Source organism: Phalacrocorax aristotelis, chromosome 13 (genome assembly GCF_949628215.1).
Source record: "Phalacrocorax aristotelis chromosome 13, bGulAri2.1, whole genome shotgun sequence".
NCBI classification, from domain to species: Eukaryota; Metazoa; Chordata; class Aves; order Suliformes; family Phalacrocoracidae; genus Phalacrocorax; species Phalacrocorax aristotelis.
In genome coordinates, this window is record NC_134288.1 from 4896206 (window position 1) to 4919666 (window position 23461).

A 23461-nucleotide genomic window follows, 5' to 3' on the forward strand; every position below is an offset into this window, starting at 1 on the left:
GCACAGATTTTTCATTTTTTTAGCCAGTTGTGGGAATTTTTGTGACGCTGCAGTATGGCTGCAAAGACATTTCAAAGTATTCTGGCCAAAGGTAGCATTTGATATAGTGGTGCCGGCAGGATGCTTTTCCACAAATACAAACCTTTTGTTTGGTCTTGCCCTTTTTTTAAGCACAATTCCTTAAACGGGTATCACCGCCTGGCTCACAGGTAGCTCCTGACGTGTACTGATGCTGGCTGGGGAGAATGTGGGGCCATATCTCTCTTCTATACCGGGAGCATGCAGTCTTTAAACTTTCTTCCTTTTTCTAGAGCGCATTTCAATCATTATAGAAATTGAACAAAGCTTGAAATTTTAGTGATAAAAGCACGCCCATGTGAAAACTCAGACCCAAATGGTATTATCCAAGTGTGATGTCACTACCTGTTTTTTTCATGGATTTTAAGGGTACAACATGCCTTGGTAGTAAATCTAGACTCCTGAGCTCAATATGAGCGTAGAAGAAAATGTGAAGAGACTCTCTTTACCAGCTTTCTTGATTAAATGAATTACATTATTATTGGGTCTATCTCAGCAGGTTTTTTTCATAGCAATGGCAGTAATTACCATCTCTTCTTTCTATTCCATTTTTACAAATTTGGCTGAATTTGGATAGTTTGTTGGTATTCTTCAACTTCAGTGAATGTAGAAGAGTTCTTTGATTTAAATGAATGTTAAAAGAATACGCAAAAATAACTTCAAAATGAAGGATCTGGTGTGAATAACTTTGCAATATGAGAGACTATTTCCTCAAGTAGCATAACTATTATAAGCTTTATTTTGTGAATGCTTTGCAGATGCGAACAAATGATGCGCTGATGACGGTGCAGCCCAATATTCATAGCGGGCCAGGTTTTGAATCTTTGAAATAGCCAAGTGTGTCCCAGAAGATGACATCTCAGAACATTCTCTTTTTCTCCTCTTTTCTGCATAAAAATGTTTACTGAGAGCTAACCTTAACTTCAGCATATTGTATTCTGCATGGAGCTGTTCCAAAGCATAATGGGAATAGTAGCAATCTTTAATTGATTTTAATGGGTTTTGAATCAGTTCTTAAATAGACAGAAAATTGCAGAACAGTGCACTGGGCCCTGTATGTACATACTAGGGGGCTGTGAAACTCAGTTCATTATGTTTTGTAGATTAGTTTCAGAGCTTCTGATTAAAGGTGCTATTGAAGATATTAAGGGTGACATTTTAGAACATGTGAAGTAGCTAACTGAATTCTCAGAAATATATTGCCATCTGTTTGACCCCAGAAAACTTTTTGAACTTGGAAACTGTCTGCGGAGTCAATTGTGAGTGCCTGAGCAGCTGACGACAGGATGGCAGGAGGAGCCTGGTGAGGAAATATTCGCCTTTGCAGCCAAGGGAAAGCGGTGCTCGAGACGCAGTGTATGCTCACAACAGCAAGTCCCAGCCTCAGGCTTTATGGCAGTTACCCATTTAGTTCTTACACATTTTAGTAGAATTTGTGTTATATAAATCTTTTTTAGAGTTTAGTGGGTTTTGGTTGAATTTTTTACAAAATCCCTTCTATGCAAGCTCACGGCAGGGCTGAAGGCACACTGTAAGAAGGATCTCATTTACTGTTTAATTTCACAGTTTTTTAGAGGAAGCTCTATAGAGTATTAATAGATTTTAATAGGATATTTCTAGCTTCCATCCCTTTAATATTTCCTCAACTTTTCTATTATTTTATTTCTTATTGTCTATGCGGCAGTATTCAGGCTTTTATTTAGATACATTTAAGAAAGAGAAAGATGTTGATGTTACTCTTCTGTCTCAGTTTGCATCACTGAAATAAACTTGGCCTTAAAACAAGCATGTGCACATTCAAAAGCTAATCTGAATTCTAACTGTGGGTGTCAGGCAACACACCAAACTATCTCCCATTCCAGTATCCTGGGAGATGCGTCCACACTGTAAGAATAAAGGCGATGAACCTTCATGGATATATGCAAATACATTTACATTGGCTCAACCAAATTTAATGGGATTGTAACTTAAATGGAAAATCAGGTTATAAAAAAATCTAGTGTTCAGTATCTATAGCCTGGATTCTGCGATTTAACTGTTAACTTAAAAAATGAGCTCTTAAAAAAAAAAAAAGGGCTGGATGATGTGTTTAAATAACATCCATTGAAACTGGTCTGAGGGCGTATTTCCAGTGAACACTTCCAGGGGGCAGGCCTGGTGTCTGACGACTGAAGTGATATCTGATTTCTGTAGTTCGTTGCAGAGCTCTGCAGGAGGAAATCAGCACTCGCTATCGGGAATCTCTGACGCTTGCCAAGGGTATGAACTGGTACCCTGGCAATGCTCTCATGGTCTTAAGAGCTTGCTGCTTATAAACGTTTGCATTGTAAGTAAGAGAAAAAAAGCTGAACTGAGAAAATTAATGAATTTTCTCATGAAAGCCGAATTGAGAAAATGAAAGTTGATAAAAAACCCCTTCCCTGTGCGGGTGCCAGAGCAGGGGCACAGGCTGCCCAGAGAGGCTGTGGGGTCCCTTCCCCGGAGACATTCACACCCCACCTGAACGCGGCCCTGTGCCCCTGCTCTGGGGGTGCCTGCTCCAGCAGCGGGTGGGTGGGATGAGCTCCAGAGGGCCCTTCCAACCCCCGCCATTCTGCGATTCTGTGAATTGGTTGTTGGTCCCTCTAATTATTGTACCTTTGGCCCTGTTCATATGTACCCAATGCCTTTTATTTACCCCTGGCCAGCATTAATTCTTGTTGATTGGTCAGATAGTATTTTGGATTGATTTTCGTGGTTTTGGATGGCATTTTCAGAAGTGCTGAATCTGTTAATTCCATAGAATAGGTCCAACAATGGCAATTCAATGTTCAGCTCCATGTCGGCTGCTACATCCCACATGACGCAGCTATTGGAATATGCGAGTCTCTTCCATCCTTATTTCATTTGCCCCTTTTTGTCCTTCATTCTTTGAACTAAGATAACTATTAACAAGGAAACCCCTACTCCTCGGTAATATCTTATTTTGTGCAGCCTATCATACAGTTATTCCGAAAGGAATATGTTCATGTGAGCTAGAAATGAGAAGTTCCTGTTCTCTGTAGGGTGAACTGCAAAACCTGCTCACGATAATCTGCTAAAAAATGCACTGCAGATCAGGCTGTACTAATTGCCACTTATTTTTATTCCCCAGGAGAAAATATTATTGGAAGTTATATATGGCTGATAATATATTTATGTGTTAAATATTAAAATTAAATGAAAATACATTAAAACTTTATATAATACGTTTAAGAAAATTTAGTACCAAAATTGGTCCAGAGGGAGTACTGAGCTGCAGAAACATTGTTTCTTTTAAACTTTAGTAAATCAGGTGAGGGGATCACTGTAAAGTTACAAAGAAATTATATTCCTTTTCATACCCTACCATTATCAGGGCTATAGTGAAGATTTCACCTTGTTGACAAGTATTGTGTCAGGATATCAAAGTGCACTGACCAAATGTCGAATGCTTTATGGAAACCTCTGACTCGGCTTTTCTCCTCCACATTCGTGTACATCCTACATCCAGAACTTGAGTCTGGTCTAAATACATGGCTAGATTTGTGGACAAGCGCTTCCTCAGTCCATGCTCAAGTAGCGCTGCAAGCAGCCCAAAAAGAAATGAAGAGCAGGGGAAGGAGAAATGTAACGGCGCTCAGAGATCTCAGTCGCCCAGAAGCAGGCTGAGATTCGGAACGTTGATTATCCGCACTTGTGCTTCCACACTGAAGAGAGAACTCATCATTTAAAAGATTACCTTGTAGATGACGATAAGAGCACTTTTTCTTCCTCTGCAGACAACATTTGTGCTGTGGTGACCGTTATGGGTGGTGCTGTTATCAGTGATTTAGAATGGAGCTGTTAAAAACTTTTAAAAGCTTCTGTTAAAGTAATGTGGATTTATCTAAGACCAGAGTAATTTATCAAGGAGCCCAGTTTTGGCCTCTTTTTCTAATGAAAAGCTCCCCAGCTTTCTAGAAAGTCAGGCATTTAGTTAGTAGTCCCGATTTGAGAATCCCTAGAGCGCTCTCTGGAGAGCACAGCTTACGGATGTTTGGAAACCAGTCCTTTCCTGTCATTTATGGGGACAGCAGTATTACTGGGGTGCAACGAGGTGTCCTGGAGTAGCTTGGCACTAGGAACACAAGACCCCTGCTTCTGTTGCCCCGCAGCATTCACATGTGTGGATTTGATTGCAGTATTTGCAAATGTGGCTGAATATTAAAAATTGAAATGTAGTAGTTAGTTTTACCGTATCATCTTTCAGTTTACCAGTACTGAAGTCGTTATATAATGTCAGGAGTTCTGATGCTCTGCTTTTGTTGTCTCTTTTAATATCATTTCAATGTATGATGCTGAAACTTTCTTTTATCCAGCTGGGCATTTTCAACTGATGTATTGATTCCTGCTATGAGAGCAGTGTTAGCTGATGCTGGCTGGAAGCAGTAGCTTTGAAGCTTGAGAGGGGGAGAGCCCCAGGAGATCCATGTGTTACTGCCTACCTGGTAGCCAGAACGAGAGCTAACAGAACAGCTCGGATATCTCCTCCTTATTTCCGTTGCCCACTTTGGGGTTTTTTTTCCTTCCCTCCAGCAGTTCTTTTTGGCAAAGTACTCCTCCTTTCCCTTGGCTGTAATCACACTGCTGTGTATTACAAAACTGTCAGTTGTAACAAGTTGCAAATGGTTGACCCTTCTCAGCGCCAGAACAGAGCTGTGGTTGCAGCCGGCGTGCTTTTGCAGGCCGAAAGGGCAGATCCTACCCACCGAGTTTATTTTGATGTGGTGCCTGACTGCAGTCCTGGGGTTCCTAACGTATCATCATCTGAGCGAAGCTGAATTACTTTTACTCTTTTGAGAATTGTTGTAGTAATGCAGATGCTTTGGCCAAACTTTAGGGTGGGTAGTTGCGTGCTTGCTACTCAGAATTCCCACAGGAATTTCGTTCGGACATAGGATCATTGGCTTTTTGCTCCGTTAAAAGGCAACCAGTTGTGAGACCATCTTCATGCTGATGGTAGAAGCTGTAAAAGCACTTGATGTGCTTTGCAGCACTTCACTGGTTAATGCAGAGAAGTTGAATGCCCTAAAGGCAGTCAGAAAAATTCTGCTCCCAGGTAAAAGGAAAACATGCAGAAAAGAGCATAACCTGAAAAATAAAGATATGGCAGAAAATAAGAAAAAAGAAAATGAGACTATACCAGTCTGTGTACGAGCTAAGGGTGAACTGTGAATCCTGCACTCCTGGAGGGTCTAGACAGATCAGAATACTGGGATCAAACTGTCAGAAAGCGAGACCCAGAGTAATTGTTTGATAAGGAACAATTTCTCAGAGTAATAATCTTCAAACCAGAATCATCTTTGAAATCAGCCATGCTCTTGGATACTTGACCACTTTCTTTGGGAGTAGCCACTTGACCACTAGCAGATAACTGAGACTCAAAGAAAAGAGTGAGACTGAAGGATGATGGTCACCAAGTCAAGCAGGTAGGGCATGTAGAGATGAACGTGCTCTGTCAGTTGGTGTGAGCTGGGGCATAAAGGGAAAAAATGCCAAGAAAGCAGTCAGTCACTCATCCTAAGTTTCACCAGAGTAGGTTTTTAGAGGGAACAATGACAGCAGTGCTAGCTCAGATAACTGGTTTCATAGAAAAAGAGACAGTATTTGAGCAGGAGATTAATGGGGTATAAACTTGAACACAAATGGGACGTCTATTACATTTCAGTTGAATGCTCATGAACATACCATTGTGCTTCCAGAGACACCTCAATTTATTCCAAAAGAACAAACATTAAAAGTAAAATTTCGGGTCATTAAAAAAGTGAGTTATCCCCGTGAAACAAAGTGCGTTAATGGCTAAGTAGGAAAGCGAAAAAGTGAAAGAATACAGGCAAAAGAGTATCTGTTATTAAGGTCTATACGTATGAAAACTCTTTCCTCCTGATAGAAGAGTGCCTATACTGGTGGAGCATATATTAGAACTGTCAGGGGAGAAACTGAGAATGTCTTCAAAGGTAAGCAGGTTCTTGGATGATTAGGGAAAGAGTTCGGTTGTCTGGCGGTTCACGTCCCTGGGAGCTTCCCCTTCTCTGAAGACAGAAAAAGTCCATAGGGTCATTGCTTGCAAGCGGGTTAACCAACAGGCTGGGTCACCCAGGCACGCCTTGGCCACTCTAGGGCTAGGGAGGTATGAAGAGGGAACCCTTGGCCTCTGTCTAGGCTGAAAGGAGATGAATACATATTTATACATATATATATTTATGTATATGCATAAAGGCAACATTTTCTATAACCAGAAAAGACAAGGGTTTGGGATTAGATAAAATAGAAACCAAGCATTTTTAGGTTAGAAGAAATGTGGCAAATGCCCGTAAAAATGTCAGCTCCGATTTTGCATATTGTTGACAAACAAAATGACACACTTTCCCAGTAGTGTAGATTATTATTGCCGGAGAGAAGGGGCAGAATAACAATCTGCAGATAGTCTGTTAGTAAACATTGTCCAAAATGGCAATCTGAAAGTTTCTATTGCTAAACTGGGGAGAGGGTTTAGATTAAGCAGCCTTTTGCTACGTTCTCGATGATAATACTTGACGTGTTGCTGGGAAGCCTGTTTATCCTTTTAGAAATCACAAATACTAGAGAAGGTCTAAAATATTTTATTAAAGCCTCTAATGAACTGTAGGATTGACGGATATTTTCCAAAATGCTGACGGGACATCGTTAAAGGCTGCAGTCCGTACGTCTGGCGGGTGCTCCTGCTGTATTAGCAGACATTAGTAGCAGCCTGCATAAGGACAACTTTGGTACTAAGCAATTCATAAATTGGTCATACTTGTAAAGATGAGTTGTTTTTGTGTGTAGCAGTGGGAGCCCAGTGATTTCCAGGTGATTCACTGGGCACCTCATTGTTAATAGCGAGTGTGCCACATACCCGCAGGCGTGAAGTAACAGTTAATTCAGAAGCACGAGCTAGGTTTTCTTCTATTCCTACTTGTTGAAGGTGCCAGAACTTCACTTCCCACAGAAGCATTGATGAGCTATTGCTATGCTAAGAATTTTTCAGACCAATCTTTCTGCAACAATGAGTCTGTGAAAGCTGGGAGAATGATACACTGCTGGCTGTTTCCAATCTTTTAATCGATCTCCCCTGTCTAACTAAACAAAGGACCGGTCTCACACAGACAGGTGAGGGCAGCACATGTGAATATCCTGACAAAAAATAAAGTGACTGCAGCGGTATCTTTCTTTGTCAAATGGGTGAGTGGTGTTAAGCAGACAGCAAACCTGTCTCAGCGGTAGCAGCATTGAACTTAAGGGCTTTGTTAAGTGCCTGGGGTGGGGGCGGGGAGGGGGGGAGCAGAGCGCATGTGAATGCCTTGCAACCGTTCTGAGCCTGCAACAGTAAGGTAGAAATAACAAGATTGCTGTTACCTGTCATAGAGGCCAAAAGCTTAGCAGGAATCAAAAAAGATTAACATTTAATAGAGCTGGAAAGAATATGAAGAGTAGTTGTTTCCCGAAATAAAACTGAATAGGGAGAGCTATAAAGCCACCTGCTCAGTATATAAGCCAGCCTTTTAGGAGGAGGAGACTTGCCATCAGGAATTATTGTTAGAGATTTCTACGTCCCAGGATATATCCCAAAAAGACATGTGAGGGAGGGCCAAAAAAAGTTACCATCTTAGAAGATGTGAGAATCTTTTTGATATAAACTGTTTCAAACTGAATCTGACACCTTTGCCACCTGCTAATGCTCTCCTCTACTGCAATGGCCGGTCAGCCCAAGCACACATTTCATGTTTCAGCTCGGTGGCTGAAGAAGAAAGCATCTGCTTTCTAATATTCAGTACATTAAAAATTCATTGTAGGCTGGGTATTTTATCAGTTATCTTTTTCCCAAAGTGTGACACGATTGAAATCTATTCTGACTTTCACCAAGGTGTACCTTGATTAACTCAACTAAATCAACAGAGCAAGTGATAGGCATCTTGCCCACACAGTAACATGGTCACTGTTACTGATGTGCCAAGAGTGGTGTTTGCTGTGATGCCCTCGCAGTGTTTTTCTTACTTTGCCTTTTCCTTTTATTGTTGGAAACATTCTTGGTATTTAAGTTCCTTGGGGCTCTAATGCTACCTTCCTCTCTCCCTCCTAGTGTCTATCAACTTGTTGTCAAGGAGGAGAAGCTGCAGAAAGCACGGAGAGCTGCAGACATCATTGAATGCTTCTCTGTCCCAGTGAGCTACAAGAACGCTTCCAATCTTGACTCACCACACTACTTTGCAGCCGAGCTGAAACCCATCAACCTGCCCGTCACACAGCCGTTCACAGTGGGCGACAACAAAACCTACAACGGCTACTGGAATGCTCCACTTTCTCCCCTGAAAAGCTACAGCATATACTTCCAGGCTCTTAGCAAGGCAAATGGAGTAAGTGCAGAGAAAATTGAAGTTGCATCCGTACACGTGACCACCTCTGTCTATCCTCCGCATCTTTCTCCTTCATTCTCCATCAGATGCCAGTGTAATTCCTCCTCGCTTTTAGCCTCTTAGAGAAATTTGATGAAAATTAAACATACTACTACTTGTCCTTCACTGAAGCCTCTCTCACATGCCTAGATCCAGTGAGAAATCTGTTGGGGAGCCAGACAACGTAAAGACACGTGTTTGCATGTCATTTACAAAGTGAATTGCTTAATTTTGTTTTCTTTGCAATTGTATTAATGCCAGAGTAGGAGCTATTGTCCTTTTAAAAAATGTAACTGAATATCCTGATAGTCTCCAGTGCTTGTGATTTTGGAGGGGACGTTATGAGATGAGAACTACGCAAAAGCTATGAAGTTGAATTACCTTGTAGCTTGCATTTGGTCACATCACAATGTAGCACTTATGGTTGGGATTTTCAGCTTGAGCAAAATGGAAGTTGTACTGCAGGGGGAACTACGTGCATGTCTTTCTTACTCCTTTTGAATACCGTAGACTATATTTTCACACGTACTTACTCTGTGATATTAAGTTTAAAATGGAGGCTGCACAGGAACCATAGTCTGCCCTCTTCTGACTCAAATGACATACCCGTAATGCCCCAACAGATCCCATGATATGAAAAGGGAAGGCTTCTTTTCCCCCTTCCATTCTTCTATTCCAGCCCAGAATAGTTTGTGACCTTCTCTTTTAAGTCTCCTGTTTCAGGTCAGTTCAGCTAACAGTGAAAAGGCCAGATCCAGTCTAAGCAGTCATTCGCCTTCCTCCCCTTTGACTCCCCTAATTGTTTTCTGTTATCACATAACATGATACAATTTGACACTCTGGCCTCGTGAAGAGTCTTGGAGCATTAACAGGACATCGAGAAGTTGGGTAGCCGAGTGTGTTATTATCACATTTGCCAGTGCTTTCATGAATCTAAGTTTAACATAGATAAATTCTCTAAGACATCACCTCTGAAAGAGCAAAATTAGAAAAATCAATCAAAAGTGAATGGTGTAGGCTTTGATCTCCGCTTGGGATGGTGTCTTTTATACCCAAAGTGCAGCCGCGCGTCGCAGAGGACTGTACATCGTTTAACAGGCTAGCAATGCCAATGAACGTTCACAACCTATCTTGGTGTTTTACTGCCTTCATTTATCACCATTCTCCTGCAGAGTTTCTGCTGTGTGGCCGACAAGCACAAATCTCTTCAAGACCGTGCTGTTTTTCACCTTGGTTTCCTTTCTAGTCGATAGAGTTTCCTTCCAGCACTACTGAATTAATTCGATTTTGGATTTGCCTTTATTAAGGAAATTGTGAAATATATGTATATGTCTCTCTGTGTCTCGTTAGTTCCCCCTTGTGTGATAGTTAATTGCTAGTGAATGGATCCCCAGGGAAGAAAAAACTTTATTTGCTTAAGTACAATATAATATGCCATAGATGGGTTATATGAATGGAAAAGTAGGCTTCCCTTGGTATTCTGGATTAGGCAGCACTGATCTGTGGCTCCTGTTTTTTCTGGATCTCTGTAGCTGGCAGGTTGCATCACGCTCTACATACCAGGGGATAAGGACTCAAAAAAGGATGACTTGCTTGGGCTGTTCTAATAGGAGCTCAAGACTGTAAAGGACTTGCTAAGCATAAGTTAATCAAGAGTCTGTATGCAACAATACACAGTTTATGACTGCATCAGAACTATCCTGCCAGACAAAACAAATTGCTATTTGAGCAAGCAATTGCCTCTTGTGTTAATAATTTATATTGGTGCAGTATATGCTTATATATCCTTGAAGCACATTGCTAAGGGAAAAAAAAAATACAGAGGAAACGTCCAAGAGTGGAATATGGATCTTCAGAGGAGTAGCTGTGATACTTTTTGGTTCTGGATGAAATCCTTAAGCCTCACATTTCAAACATTAGGGTCTGATTTGCATCTAATCATTTGCAGCTGGAAATAATAGGTTTTGTTTCATTCCCAGAATTGTTTACAGGTATAATTTGTATTTAAGAGTTCTGGGGTTTCACTTATGTCTATAACCTGAGCAGCTTTGACTGGTCTTTGTAAAGCCTATTAATAATTATGGCTGCAATGTGGTACTTTTGATAATGCACATCTGCAAAAAAATCTGAAACAGTAACAATTTAGCCCAATTAAAATCTAGCCTTATGTTCCCTTGCATGTGAAAAACTTAACAGAACATTGCCACTCACTTTCTAATTAGGATATTCTATAGTTTCATTAATCACTGACAGTTGCGGAATGATGAAGCTTCTTTCCACACCTGGAACCTGCAACGAGAAACCTTTGTGCAGTGAACCAGAACATCTTCCTTTGGAAATGTAGGACTCTGGGGAGAGCTTAATTTGAAGAAACATTCTGTATTTGGTCAAAAAGCTTGATTAGGAGGAGGTAGAAGTGTTACAGGACTTCTGCATTGTTTCAGCTCCTCTGTACGTGGAGGGTGGTGCTCATTTGGTGTTCTCGTCTGCTCTGCAGCCATTAGCCGTGATTGTTACAGTGAAAGGAACATAATTAACAGCTGGATGCAAAACAAGTGTGGCAGATTGCTGCAAAATCAGATCACGAGCTTTTCTGCCTTCTCTTGTGCAATGTTGCACTTGTTGTTTGAGAGTTTGAATGAGGGAGCTGTCGCTGGCTGAATCCTTTTCTGTGGGCAGTTGCACGAAGTTTGGTCAACATGGTGTTGCTTCCAGAGAGGGGTCTAAATAGAACATGTGTGAAACACAATGGTTTTCAGCTTTGTTCTACAAAACGCTTCCAAATTGTGTGAATTTCCCTCCTAGGGATTGTTGAAAGCCAGATGCTGAACTGAAATGTGTCGGAGTTTAGAGTAAGAGGGGAAAAAAGAGAAAAAGGAAACAGAAGCTCTGGAAACTCTGGGGATGAGAAGCACCGTTAGTTACTGTTTAATTGTTAGACAGAGTTAGCACAGGAAGTGACACGGGAAGAAGAATGGACAACTGGCTTCGCGCTCCTCTGGCAGGCTCGCCACACCCGCTGTCGCAGCCGTCCAGGTAGCCAAGTGATGTTTGCTGGTTGTCCTGGTGCCACCTGCTACAGGTGGCTGCCAGACAGAGCATTAAGTTTTCCGTGTCTAAAATACCCCCCTGAGCTCAGCCCCTTAAAACACCAGCCCTTTCAGTGTTTATCCCTCTGAAAGGTGAGGCCTGGGTGGCAACACTATGTTACTCCTTATCCTCTCTTATCCTTATACTGACTGAATAATCAAAGTTAAGTGTCGCAGGAGTTATCGTGCCCAGGTTCTCTGTCTGGGTCATCGTAGGTGCCAGTCTGTGGTTAGTGATCCAGCCACACGGTCACACGGGGAGAATTCTTTGGCTGCTGTGTGACACCTGCCTGAATTTTTGAGCAGCTCAGAAACCAGAGCTTCCTAAAAATCCTCCCTGCAGTTGCATTTTACTTCATTGAGTTAAAATGAAATCTGTAGCGGCACAGTTGCATTCAATAACTCTTGGCCATTTTTCCTCTAAATGGCAGACGAGGCAGGAGCCTTTGTAACACAGCTGGAGATGACGTGGGGATGCTGCCAGCTGCTCCTCCAGCCGGGTGGTCCAACAGGTGAATGATGTTTTCAGGCCAGAATTGTGAAAAGTAACACCACAGAAATCAATGAGAATATTATTTTTGAGGGAATGATAGACGCTACAGAGATTCTTATTGATTTTTTTTCCTTTCTAATGACTTGTACTACATGCACAATCGGGCGGTTCATTATTATCAGGGGACTTCAGGCCGGATTTCTAGATGCTGACAGGTCTACTTGCGGTACACAGCATTCTTCTTCTGGGACGTTTTGGAGGTACGGATCGAGCTGACAACAGAGAGGTGGCACTCACCCCTGTGGTGATGGCCCACGAAAGGAGCAGTGAGGTACTTCAGTTCAGCATGAGCCCTGATCTGAAAAATGAAGTGGCACCAAGGCTGCCTGCATTGCTTCTGTGAACTGTTGAAGGGCTCTGAGGAGCTCGGTGTTCAGTAGGATTTCGGGCATACAGTTTTGTTCATGTATGTTTACTGCTTCTTAATCTTATGTTGGAGCTGCCTGGGCAGAAATAAAGCAGCTGTGGAAGCACTTCACTCTCTGTAAGCCCCTGTTTCCATACCTGGTTGGCCATCTTGGGCCAGAGTACGTGAACCTGAGGGTTTTCTTTATAGTTCTGTCAACAGTGTATATAAAATCCTCCGGTCTACCTCACGTCTGCGAGTTTGGGAGGTACGGGTATTCAGTGGTTAACTACATAGTGCAATAACTTTCTCTTGTAAATAATAAAGGTCCTAAACACTTTGTTAAACCTCCCTTCTCCAGATGAGACAGATACTAAAAATAGCTGATAATTGGAAAGGCAATACTAGGTTTCGCTTAGTCTCTTGGAGAACTAACAGTTTCCTTAAGCTGGCAATAGAAATTGTAGGGGAGACCATTGACCCTGCGCAGGCATACACACACGGTTTACACTAAAGGCAGCAAACAGTTGGCTTCAGTGGGATAAAAAAGAAACACATGACCGAGAGCTCTCCATAACTTGGGCAAAATTTGTTGGCGACCAAAAAAAAATACCTTAGGATGTTCAGTGGACAGAACCACGGTTTCTGTGTAAAGCAGGTTGCCAACAAGCATGCTCAGTGTATAGCTCTGGGACATGGGGAACCAAAGCTGAAACTGAGGCCAAGTGGGAAACTGGTGATTGCTTGTATTGTCTGTGCACCAGTAAAGTTAAAATTGCCTGTCCCCAGTTCGAGCTGCCGGATGAAACCGTGCCTGTCGCAGGGCAGCCCCGAACGGTACGTCTGGGGACAGCAGGTCTCTCTGGTGCTGGCAGGTGGTTCTTCAGACAAGGCAAGCACTGCTTAACTAATGCAAAGTCATAATAATAGTAAAGGGAAAGAAAAAATTGTGGGTGTGAAAACAGATGGACGAAAAAGCCTTGCTTCTTTTATTGTTGTTTGTAGTCTGTTAACAGCAAGCTGTCATTTTAAAAGGAAAGAAAAAAAAAATCATTTGCCCCTTTAGGTTGTGAAGATGCAGCTGTCACATGAACATATGTCCTGCTGCCCCCATAGCCCTTTCCTGCAGAAAATTGTTCCCATCCAAACACTAAAGAGACAGAGACAGAACTTGCCTTACTATCATCCAGGGTACTTCAGTGAAATGTGCATTTAGAAACCTAAATTATTGGTAGACATCATCAGCTCCCTTTCTTCGAAAAAGAAAGAAAAAACCATATTAAAAGAATGTTTAAAAGAACCCTGAAAATGCAGAGGGATGCTAAAACAGGCTCATGGTGTGTAGTTTCAAATCTGTGTGCAAGAGCTGTACTGGCAGAGACGGTTTACCCAGCTCCTCAGCACAGTTTGTGTCATATTCAGAGCGTCTCCAGCTCATTCTAACCGAAGGCCCAGGTCTGCCCTCCAGGAGCAGCCTGCCAACGCTCGAAACACAGACCTCATGTCGTCTGTGGCCATGGTGTATGGACATAAGAATTTACCTGGGGTTCAGCCTTGGGAGAGGGTACACCGTAGTCGGGTTTTATTCATATGGAAATAAGTTCCAGGAAACAAGTAAATATGTAGATGGGCTTAACTCGCAGGAAGACTTCTGGATATGAAGCACGTTGGAAAATGAAGGTTGGATCAAGAGCTGTAGCATATATTCACGCAGTGTTTTCCTATTCCAGGACCTTGGTTAAAATATGCCTACAATGCTCTGTTACTGTTTGGATAGAAAATGCCTGCTGTAACTGGCAGTGATACAGAGCCGAAGTAGTAGTGTTAGTGGGATCTTAAACTGAATTATTCCTGTGACTTCAGCCATAATACAAAACAGATTTTTATGCTCAATATGTAGGATCTTTGGTCATCATTAAGATTGTTGTAGACATGAGGCCTTGTAAAACTTCTGTGATATCATAAAACGGGAATTAGGTATCATAGCATTTGAGAGAATGTTCAGAAACAACACAGAGGCTGAAACTTGGGGAAATTATTTTTTGGGTTTTTTTAAACTTTTTTTATTATCTCTTTGTTTCATTATTTTTCTTATGATTGCTTTAAGCCATCTGGACAGATAATTGAGAATTACCTGCTTTGTTTATTCCTTCTTTACTATTGGCTAAACAGAAGCATCTTTACTCTGGGCAGGAAAGCACCTTGTCTGAATCAACAGTAGTATTTTTCGAAAAGAAGTGTGATTGTGGGAAAATGGGTTTAGTGGTTTGGTTTGGTTTGGTTTGGTTTTTTTTTGGGGGGGTGGGGGGGTGGAGACACACGACCAAAACAAAGCCCCAAACAAACCCTGTGTGTATTTATTCTGTTTCTTGGTAGAAAAGTTTATACAAACACCCAGTTCTCAGCATCAGTCAAAGAAAACCAGAGTAAATTTAGAGAGATCTCATTTTTATGTGACACCAGAGAGATGAGCAGTGGGTTGATCAATGAGGTGATCAATGGAAATCAATGGAATAATCAGCCCCAATTAGGAATATGGGCTAAGTTGAAGTCTTTACACTTTAGCATCCCTGGTAGCTGGATGCACAGGTTTACTTTATGTTTTCCTTCTCAGAAGATGCAATTTGAAATGAAGTTTTACAGTCCAGATGTCTTGTTCCTCTAGTGATTGATTGCCCTTGCTTTTGGCAGTGCCAGATCGTGGTCTTCTAATAACTGTGATTGTCTGTGCTAACTGTAGCCATTAGTAGATGTAGAAGCAAACAGAACACACTGCATCCTGTCTTCTCAAATTGCCCCGTGGGAGGGTAATGTGCAGGAATATGCACATGCTCAAATGAGATCAGTTACAGCATCATTAACAAGATTTCAGGTTTTGTTTTCTCACCTCTTCTCAATGTTGACTGATTTCTCCAGCTTTTTGTTGCACTTTGAAGCTAGCAGAAAGCAATAAATCCACAAAAAATGTCCACAACGAAATGTTAGCAAGCGTCCACTTACGTTTAGACTGCAAAAATGCTATCTTGATATTTTTTATTTGTTTTATTTTTCATCAGTGGTTTTTGAGGTCACCTTGTCTTAGATTGTAAACTACATCAGAATCTGTCTGTGTTATAATTCCCAGCATTATGTGCCGAAGCTGTGCTCTGAAAATAAAGATATGTTTTTCCTGCTTCATACATCATCACTAGCGAGAAAGATTTTGGATTTCCAGAATAGCTGGCAATTCGAGCTGATTATACGTGAGGCAAAGATGAATGGGGAGCGCTGTTGTACAGCTACGTTGACTCTGCAGTGCCAACGGTGGTACAGGTTGTGTAGAGAAATTGATTTTTGAGGGAGAGAGGGTTCAGTGCAGCCAGGAGAGGTGCCTCTGGTTTGCTGGGGTAAACAGTGCTTCCGTCCCACTCTGGGGGCTGTATTGCTGGGAAAGGATGTCCTGAATGGGCATGAGTGGTCCTCGGTGATCCAGGAGTTCCTTAAGAGAATTTGAAGGCAAGATCAACAAAGGGACAGTTTGTCCTGAATATTTTGTTGTTTTTAGAGTGCACGCAGGGTTACTTATATCCAGGCACCGTGGCTGACTTGTACCTTGAGGAATGCATAGCAAGGGATCAGAGGGAATCGCTCTTGTGTTTCCCAGTGTGGATCCTGCAGTTCTGCCCTTCCTACATGCGGCCTAAGTGTGAGGAGAAAGGCACAATGGGACCGTGTGTTTCTGCTCGGGCCAAGGAGGGTTTGTCGCAGATGGAACAGATTTTCTCCAAGAGCAAATTCGGACTTTCACAGTGTTCATCTTGTTGCTTGAGGATGGAAAGAGGTGCTCAGCAGTACATTCGCTAGGCTGCTGTTTCCAGAGCACAGGCAGCATCCATATTAATGTGGCATTGTTACACGCCATAATTTATGCAGTATTCATTACACCTGAGACGTGTACTAGAGCATGTAAAGACATAAAGTGCTAAGAAAACCCTGCAGCAGATTACTGCCTGACAAAGTCAGCTTTTTAACCAAAGCAATACATTAAGATTTGGATGGCAATCGTGCATGGGGCCGAAGCAATCCATGCCAATAAGGGCTGTAGAATGAGGAGCTGGGGATACCAGAAAGGATGTGTTTTCAGCGGGAGTGGCCTGAGAAGGCTGCCGAGTTTCAGCTTTTATTTAAGCCAAACACAACATTGCTGTTCTGATCCAAACTCCTGTTTACGCAGATCTGCAGGCTCTGAGGTGGACTGAACAAAAGCGTTGGGTTTTATCCCAGCTCTGCAATGAAAAACTGCAGCGGTGTGGGTTGTGTTTGAATAGCTCATTTGGCAGAGCTAGCCGTACAGCGTGCTGTTTTGCTTCACATACATATCAGAGAGCTGAAATATTCAAATGACTACTTTGGTGTCTGTTTGCCATGTGTTTAAATAAATAGCCAATTTGCAAAATTTGCAGTAATAGTGCATGAAAATTAGGTGTAGAGTTGCATGTACTTTCGACCCAAGGCTTGTCTGCCTATTACAGATCGGGTCGTTTAACTGGTAGGTTCTGTTAGTTAATCAGGCAGTAACGCAGGACCCATCACTCACACATCGCGCGTGGAAAAACATGTTGTCACTCTTAACTTCTCAACAGTTAGAGAAGCAGCTGTATGCAAGTCCGTTAGTATGGAGCGTTATACGCAACTACAACTGTTGGTGGTGTTTTCAGAGGTGAAGTGTAAGAAAAACACTTATTTGTTTTAGTACCTTTTTAAACGAATGTATGTATACTGTAGATGGGCAAATTACACACCTTGATGTTTTCCTTTTTTTTTTTTTTTTTTTATTATTTTTCAGGAAACAAAAATCAACTGCGTCCGGCTGGCAACAAAAGGTATGTGGGTCTTCTTTTCCTGCAAAGCGCAATGCTGGCAATGTAAAAGCTGCAGTGGTGACACAACGTGATTACAGTTACTATTGAAAGAACTATCCACTTTTTTCTTTTTTTTGTTTCTCTTAAGGAAGATTACAAAGGCAGAACAACAGTTTCCAGAGCCACCTCACTATATGTGTGGACTCTGATATTTTTCTGAGGCAGGGTATCTGTCCCTCTGTGGTTCCTCCTTTCCCTCATTCTGTCGACAGACCTCCTGTCCTGAGGACTGTTCTTGCTATTGGCAGAATGTCACTGAAAAGGCTTCCTATTAACTTTGTTCTCTCCACAACTGTATAAAGTAGATAAGTAAGAGGAGCTGTCACATAAGCCTAACCTTGAGCACAGCGGGGCAGGATTCTTGTATCACACCATTTTCATGGTATAATTCAACAGAGTGGAGTACATTCCCTATATTCATTGCAATTAGTTCAGAATAGAGCAAACTGATAAGTCAAATAGACCAGACTAAGCAAACCCGAGACAAATGTTGTTAAGGTGCAATGCTCCGATCCCCAGGTTGCTTCACAAGGTGTAGCTGTTGAGGGACAAATAATGACAATGTCCGGGTTCCTTCATGGAGTTCAGAGTGGCTTTAAAGTCTTCCAAGGACTTCAAACTAACCCCGGCGGCCGCTTTTCCAGCAAAGGTGTCAGAAACCAATTTACTTGTAACACAAACAGAGTAGCTCTAAAGAGACTTCCTCAACACAAGTAGTAGTCTGAAAATGAGCTGTAAGGAGATGATAGGTTAATTGCCATGGGCTGTACTACAGGTAGCTCTCCATTTCCAAAGCTCAGGGTTGCATCTTGTGCTCTCGCTGCTTTGCTGTAATGTGAAATAACTGCATTACTGCCTGTGGTGTCTTTCCTGAGTTGAACAAAAATTGGCAGGAACCTATAACCCTTTTCTCTTTGAGGCACCATCCCGTTTTTTCCTTTCTTTTCACTCTTTTCTGGCTTCTGGCAGTAACAGAAGTTAGTTACTTCTAGGTTATCCTGATCACTTCTGCATCTGCAGTTATAGAGGAGTTGGGAGGGATCAAAGAAACCCCAGCTAACAGTTGTTAGGTAGCAGAAGAGGACTTTTACCTGGAGACATCTCCCTGTCTGTTACAGAAAGCCATGCACTGGGATGGCAGGTGCTGCGTGAAGTTCCCACCTGTGCCGCTGTTTTCACTGCTGAGACCCGATGTGCTGACGGGTGGGCTGTAAGCAGTTGTGTCACCACTGAAAGCCGAGGAGGATGAGCCATTTCTCCCCTTACCCCCATTCATCTGTGGCTCTGGCGCTCCCCATATCCTCTTGTTGCTTTCCTTTTTAAAAGTTCTTTGTAAAATCTTCATTTAATTCATTTCTCTTGGCTACAAACATTCTATGTGTCTCAGACTCCCCTCCTTCCCCCTCAGTTTTTCCAGCTGGCAGTGATGTGACCATTTTGGATACCTTACTTTGGCTTTCTGGTGGTAGAAAGAGAGCAGGACTGGGTAAGAGAAGTCTGGGTGAAAAGAGTCTCCCAGAGCATGACTGACGTCTCTTCATGCGATCAGAGAAACTGGATTAATTCATTTTTGGAAACCTGTAGTTTCTTCCTTTTCAGTTGTTGCTTTTTCTGGAGTTGGTGGAAGAACATTGTCATGCTAGCAGAAAAGGTATTTGCTCTGTGACTCTCAAAAGAAAACATAAAAACCCTACGTAGCTTGACAAGTCCCGTTCTTGCAGGACCTTTTGATTTGCACTGCCCAATTTGGGTGCTTCAGAAAGTGTCACATAAATGTTTGACCTTGAGTTGACTTCTGCAAACTGATTTCATTTTTGTTAAGCTGTTAGGTCACCAGGAAGAGTCAATAAGCTACCCTCATGCTGTCATTTCTGAATGCCGTCTCTTTTTGAAAAAGGATCTCTTACTAATATTAACTTGATAAGAGATATGAAAGAGATGGTAGAGCCTGAGGATGCCTAGAGCTACTGTTTTTTTGTGATGTTATTCTTTAGGATTTTTCTTGATTGACGTGAATGGAAAAGGACAAGAAATGATGGTAGTTCTAGTGTTTGTTCTCACTGTCTCAATGGATATCAATTTTGATTTATAGGCAGATGTCTTATTTCAATACATGCAGTGTAGAAATCTCTGTAGAAATTTTTTTTCTTATTATTTTTATTTTTTTCTTGTCCTCACTCTGTGAATTGCAATGTTGTATTTCTCAGCGGCTGACTGTCATGGTTTAACCCCAGCCGGCAACTAAGCCCCACACAGCTGCTCTCCCACTCCCCCAGGTGGGATGGGGGAGAGAACTGGAAGAGTAAAAGCAAGAAAACTCATGGGCTGAGATAAAGACAGCTTAACAGGGAAAGCGAAAGCCGCACGCACAAGCCAAGCAAACCGGGGAATTCATTCACTCCCTCCCACGGGCAGGAGGTGCTCAGCCATCCCCAGGAGATCAGGGCTCCATCATGCGGAACGGTGACTCGGGAAGACAAACGCCATCACTCCGAATGTCCCCTCAGTTTATACGCTGAGCATGAGGCCATGTGGTAAGGAATATCCCTTTGACCAGTTGGGGTCAGCTGTCCTGCCTGTGTCCCCTCCCTCCCAGTTTCTTGTGCGCCTGGCAGAGCATGGGAAGCTGAGAAGTCCTTGACTCAGTGTAAGCACTGCTTAGCAACAACTAAGATCATGGGTGTTATCAACATTATTCTCATACCAAATCCAAATCACAGCGCTATACCAGGTACTAGGGGGAAAAGTAACTCTATCCCAGCTGAAACCAGGACACTGACCATTAGCAAGGACAGTGGACTATGCACAACCCTGGCTAATTTTATGCAAGTTTAAGTCTTCAAAGGTACCGTATTGCCTGCAGCTCACAAGAAAGGTAGCATCGCAAGTGAATTTGTAGTCTTAATGATGCAACAGTGTCTTTCATTGCTGGCACCTGTGTGAAGTATAAGCAGCTGAGCAATAGCTGTGGTTTGGAGCTTTCCCATAGTTTCAGATTTCCATACGTTGTGAGGCTGAATTCCCACCATGCATCAGCTCTGTATGAATAGTAGGACTCAGCCACTCCACATCCCAGCCCCTGAAAAGGGTGCCATATCTGCCCTCTCTGCTGTGTGGCAACGGACAGAGACAATCACAAAAGTATAATTACACTGTGACCTGATCAAAGGCTGATAGCTGGGGTGTTCTAGGTGACCTACTGTGTCTGTGCTGTCTTCTGTCTCCTCATTATATTGATTATCTTTAATGGTGCTGCCCTGTATTCGCCTTTATTTGCATCGTTGTCTTTCAGAGGAGAGAATGAGCAAACCTGTAGTCTGTCTTGAACAAAATCATCAGAGCTGCTAGAAAGATATTGCTGTGGTGGTTTTGGTATGAGGCAGAAAATTGAAAAAAAACTTTTTTTGAAGTCGGGGCTAATCTTAGCATTGACAGCTTAAAAGCTCCGCTTTGAGTTGGTACCAGAGCAAAAGCATATTTTGTTTTGACACAAGAAAATAAATACATACTACTGGTGCCAGACTAAACATTCATTTTGGGCTATAGGCCTAATTTTTCCATTCCTAGACATTTGACACTGCAGTAGCTCCATTAATGTTAGCGAAATGAATTCTGATTTACCCCAATGGCAGGAAGATTAGGATCAAAACATGTTTAAGCAAGGCAAGTATTCTCTTGAAGTGCTGGATTAACAAGGGCAGTAAATGTGAGTGTGGGAGTAATTAGGCAATAAAATGTGTTAGGCAGTGTGTTACTGGGGGCTTGTAACACATCTTGGGTGTTGCTGCAAGGCACCTGTTCGGAAGCTGAGTAGCTTTAATTACTTGAGAGACGCATGAGGCTGTTCCGCTGTCGCTACTTCAGCAGGCTGGGAGGCAATTCGCTTTGTACGTCCCATTGCCTCGAAACCAAGAAAATGAAAGCAGACAACTCTTTAAAAAGTGTTTTAGTCCATTAAAGAGAGGTGTGGAGATTTCCCGGTTTTCTCTCCTCCCCTTTTAGCAAGAAATAGACTGTTCAGATCGACCCCTTTTCAGTTCAGGTCAGCTCCACGCAGGAGCTGCTTCCCATCTCTCCCAGCAGTGCACTCCTGCAGGGTTGTCTACGTCCTGCTCCTGTTTAGATGAACTTGTGCCTTGTGGTCGCAAGAAAGATCCCTCAAATCTTTGTGCATTGGCTTATGAAATGTCAGGGAGAGGTTCGGCATTTCAGAGCACTAGGTCGTGACACCGGTAGTGCATCCTCCAAAGCAAAGCCAGTAGATACGCAACTGGCCAAGCACATCTGTTGAGCTTGTTTCCTTCCATCCAGTGTCTCAGTGTAAGAGTTGGCTGATGCCAGTGGAAGGGGCCAGTGACAAGGACTCATCGTCAGCCTTTGCTGTGGTGACATCTGACAATCCATCAGAAAGCTCGCTGCATTTGCCCAGTCTGTGTAGCCATTTCACATTTTGCCAGCATGTTTTAATTCCACGAGCGTTATTAACCTTTTGTATCTACGTATGCATTTATTTTGAGGTTCATTGGTCTCAGATTTACCACTTCCATCCATAAACATCTCTCCTTACATGGGCTACTCCTCTTTTTTAAATTACTGGAGTAATGTTGTCTTTCACAGCATTAGTCACTTGGATGCATATCATTAGCATAAAACACTCTTTAAAAATAAGTTTCTCATTAAACCCAGATTTACCAGCTCTCTGCCATACAATTTTCATTCAGCTAGTTTATTTATTAGTTTTGCCATTTGGTTTCCTTGATAGCGTTTGTTTTAATATGTCCCATTCTTTCTGAATTAACTGACTTGTTCCCCCTGTCTCAAAGCAACATATTTATATTGACGCTTTATTAGACAGAATTGCAACCCCTTACCAAGAGAGAGCGATTACCTCTTGTATTCTTAAAGTGCATTAAATTAATTTCACAATGTAATTGAAACCAAGGCAGAGGGCTCATTAATGGTTCCTTATCTCCTGATACTCATTTCTTCTTTCTTTAAAATGTGAGTTCTTGCAAATGAAAGAATGGAACGTTAATAACCATTATGAGATACAGTTTTATTTTTTTTTCCCTTTTTTTTCTTGTGCATGCTGCCTGGGAATGATTTTGCTTGCTCTTAGCAGTAATAGGTAGACAAGAGGTGACCACGCGAAACCCTCCCAGCCTCTTGAGCACAGGTGATTATCAGTTAAGGAAAAGGAAAACTGCTCAAACTTCAAGAAGCCTGAGCAGCTTTGAGACTTCTTGTTTCGTATTTAGTTTGCGTGGGAAAACACTTTTACAATTATTCTAACTACAGAATAAAGTGGGAAATCCTTTTATGGCACTCCTTGTCTCCGAAGTGAATATGCACCTGTGCAGAGGGTCATCTGGAGGCCCAAACACCACTTAAGTCTTTGCAGGAGTGCTTGAGTATGACAGAAGAGCCCCACGGATCCCTCGCTGGCCCTCTGCAGGGGCCGAAGGTCTCCCTGAGCATGCGTGGAGATGACCTTGCGTTTTTGAGTTAAAGTAGCTACGGCCTTTTCTGGGGCTCATTATTACAGTGACTCTTAGGCAGCTGAGTCCTGCTGTTGAAGAAGTGATGACAGGAAAATGAAAACTAAATTCTGTTAGTCCTTTGTATAGAAACTTCTGCAGGAATCGGAGACATTGCAGAATCGAGCCTCAGTAGCACTATGTAAAGTCATTCACAGATCGCTAGTGGGGACGTTCACAACTTCTCAAGCGTTTTGCAGTTTCCACCAGAATGAACTTGAAGGCCTGTGTGTCATAAACTTGCCTCCTTGTGTATGACACTGGGACCGGTACCATCGTTTCACTGAGGGAATTTAAATCTGGAGGGGAAATCCCGTCTGCTTGTGGAAATAGTTTCTTCTGCTTTAGCCTGATGTGCATAGAACGACTTAGGGGATGTGACAGAGTAACGTGTGATTAATACAAAGGGGAGGAAAAAGGAAGGTTGGTTTCTCAGTTTTGGGATGGATTAAATTTTTGTAGGAATGTTCCTCTCCCAGTGCTGCATGGTTATATTCCTATCTA

The 23461-nt window shown here is 42.4% G+C and overlaps 1 protein-coding gene across 3 annotated transcripts in view; it reads left to right on the forward strand.

The window, feature by feature from the left end:
- PTPRT (protein tyrosine phosphatase receptor type T) overlaps positions 1-23461 on the forward strand; it is a 475775-nt gene that overhangs the window by 366189 nt on the left and 86125 nt on the right. For all 3 annotated transcript variants that reach the window (XM_075108692.1, XM_075108691.1, XM_075108690.1), the window contains exons 12-13: positions 8219-8492; positions 17345-17381. In XM_075108692.1, coding sequence (XP_074964793.1) covers positions 8219-8492; positions 17345-17381 — 311 coding nt within the window. The remainder of the gene's footprint in view (positions 1-8218; positions 8493-17344; positions 17382-23461) is intronic.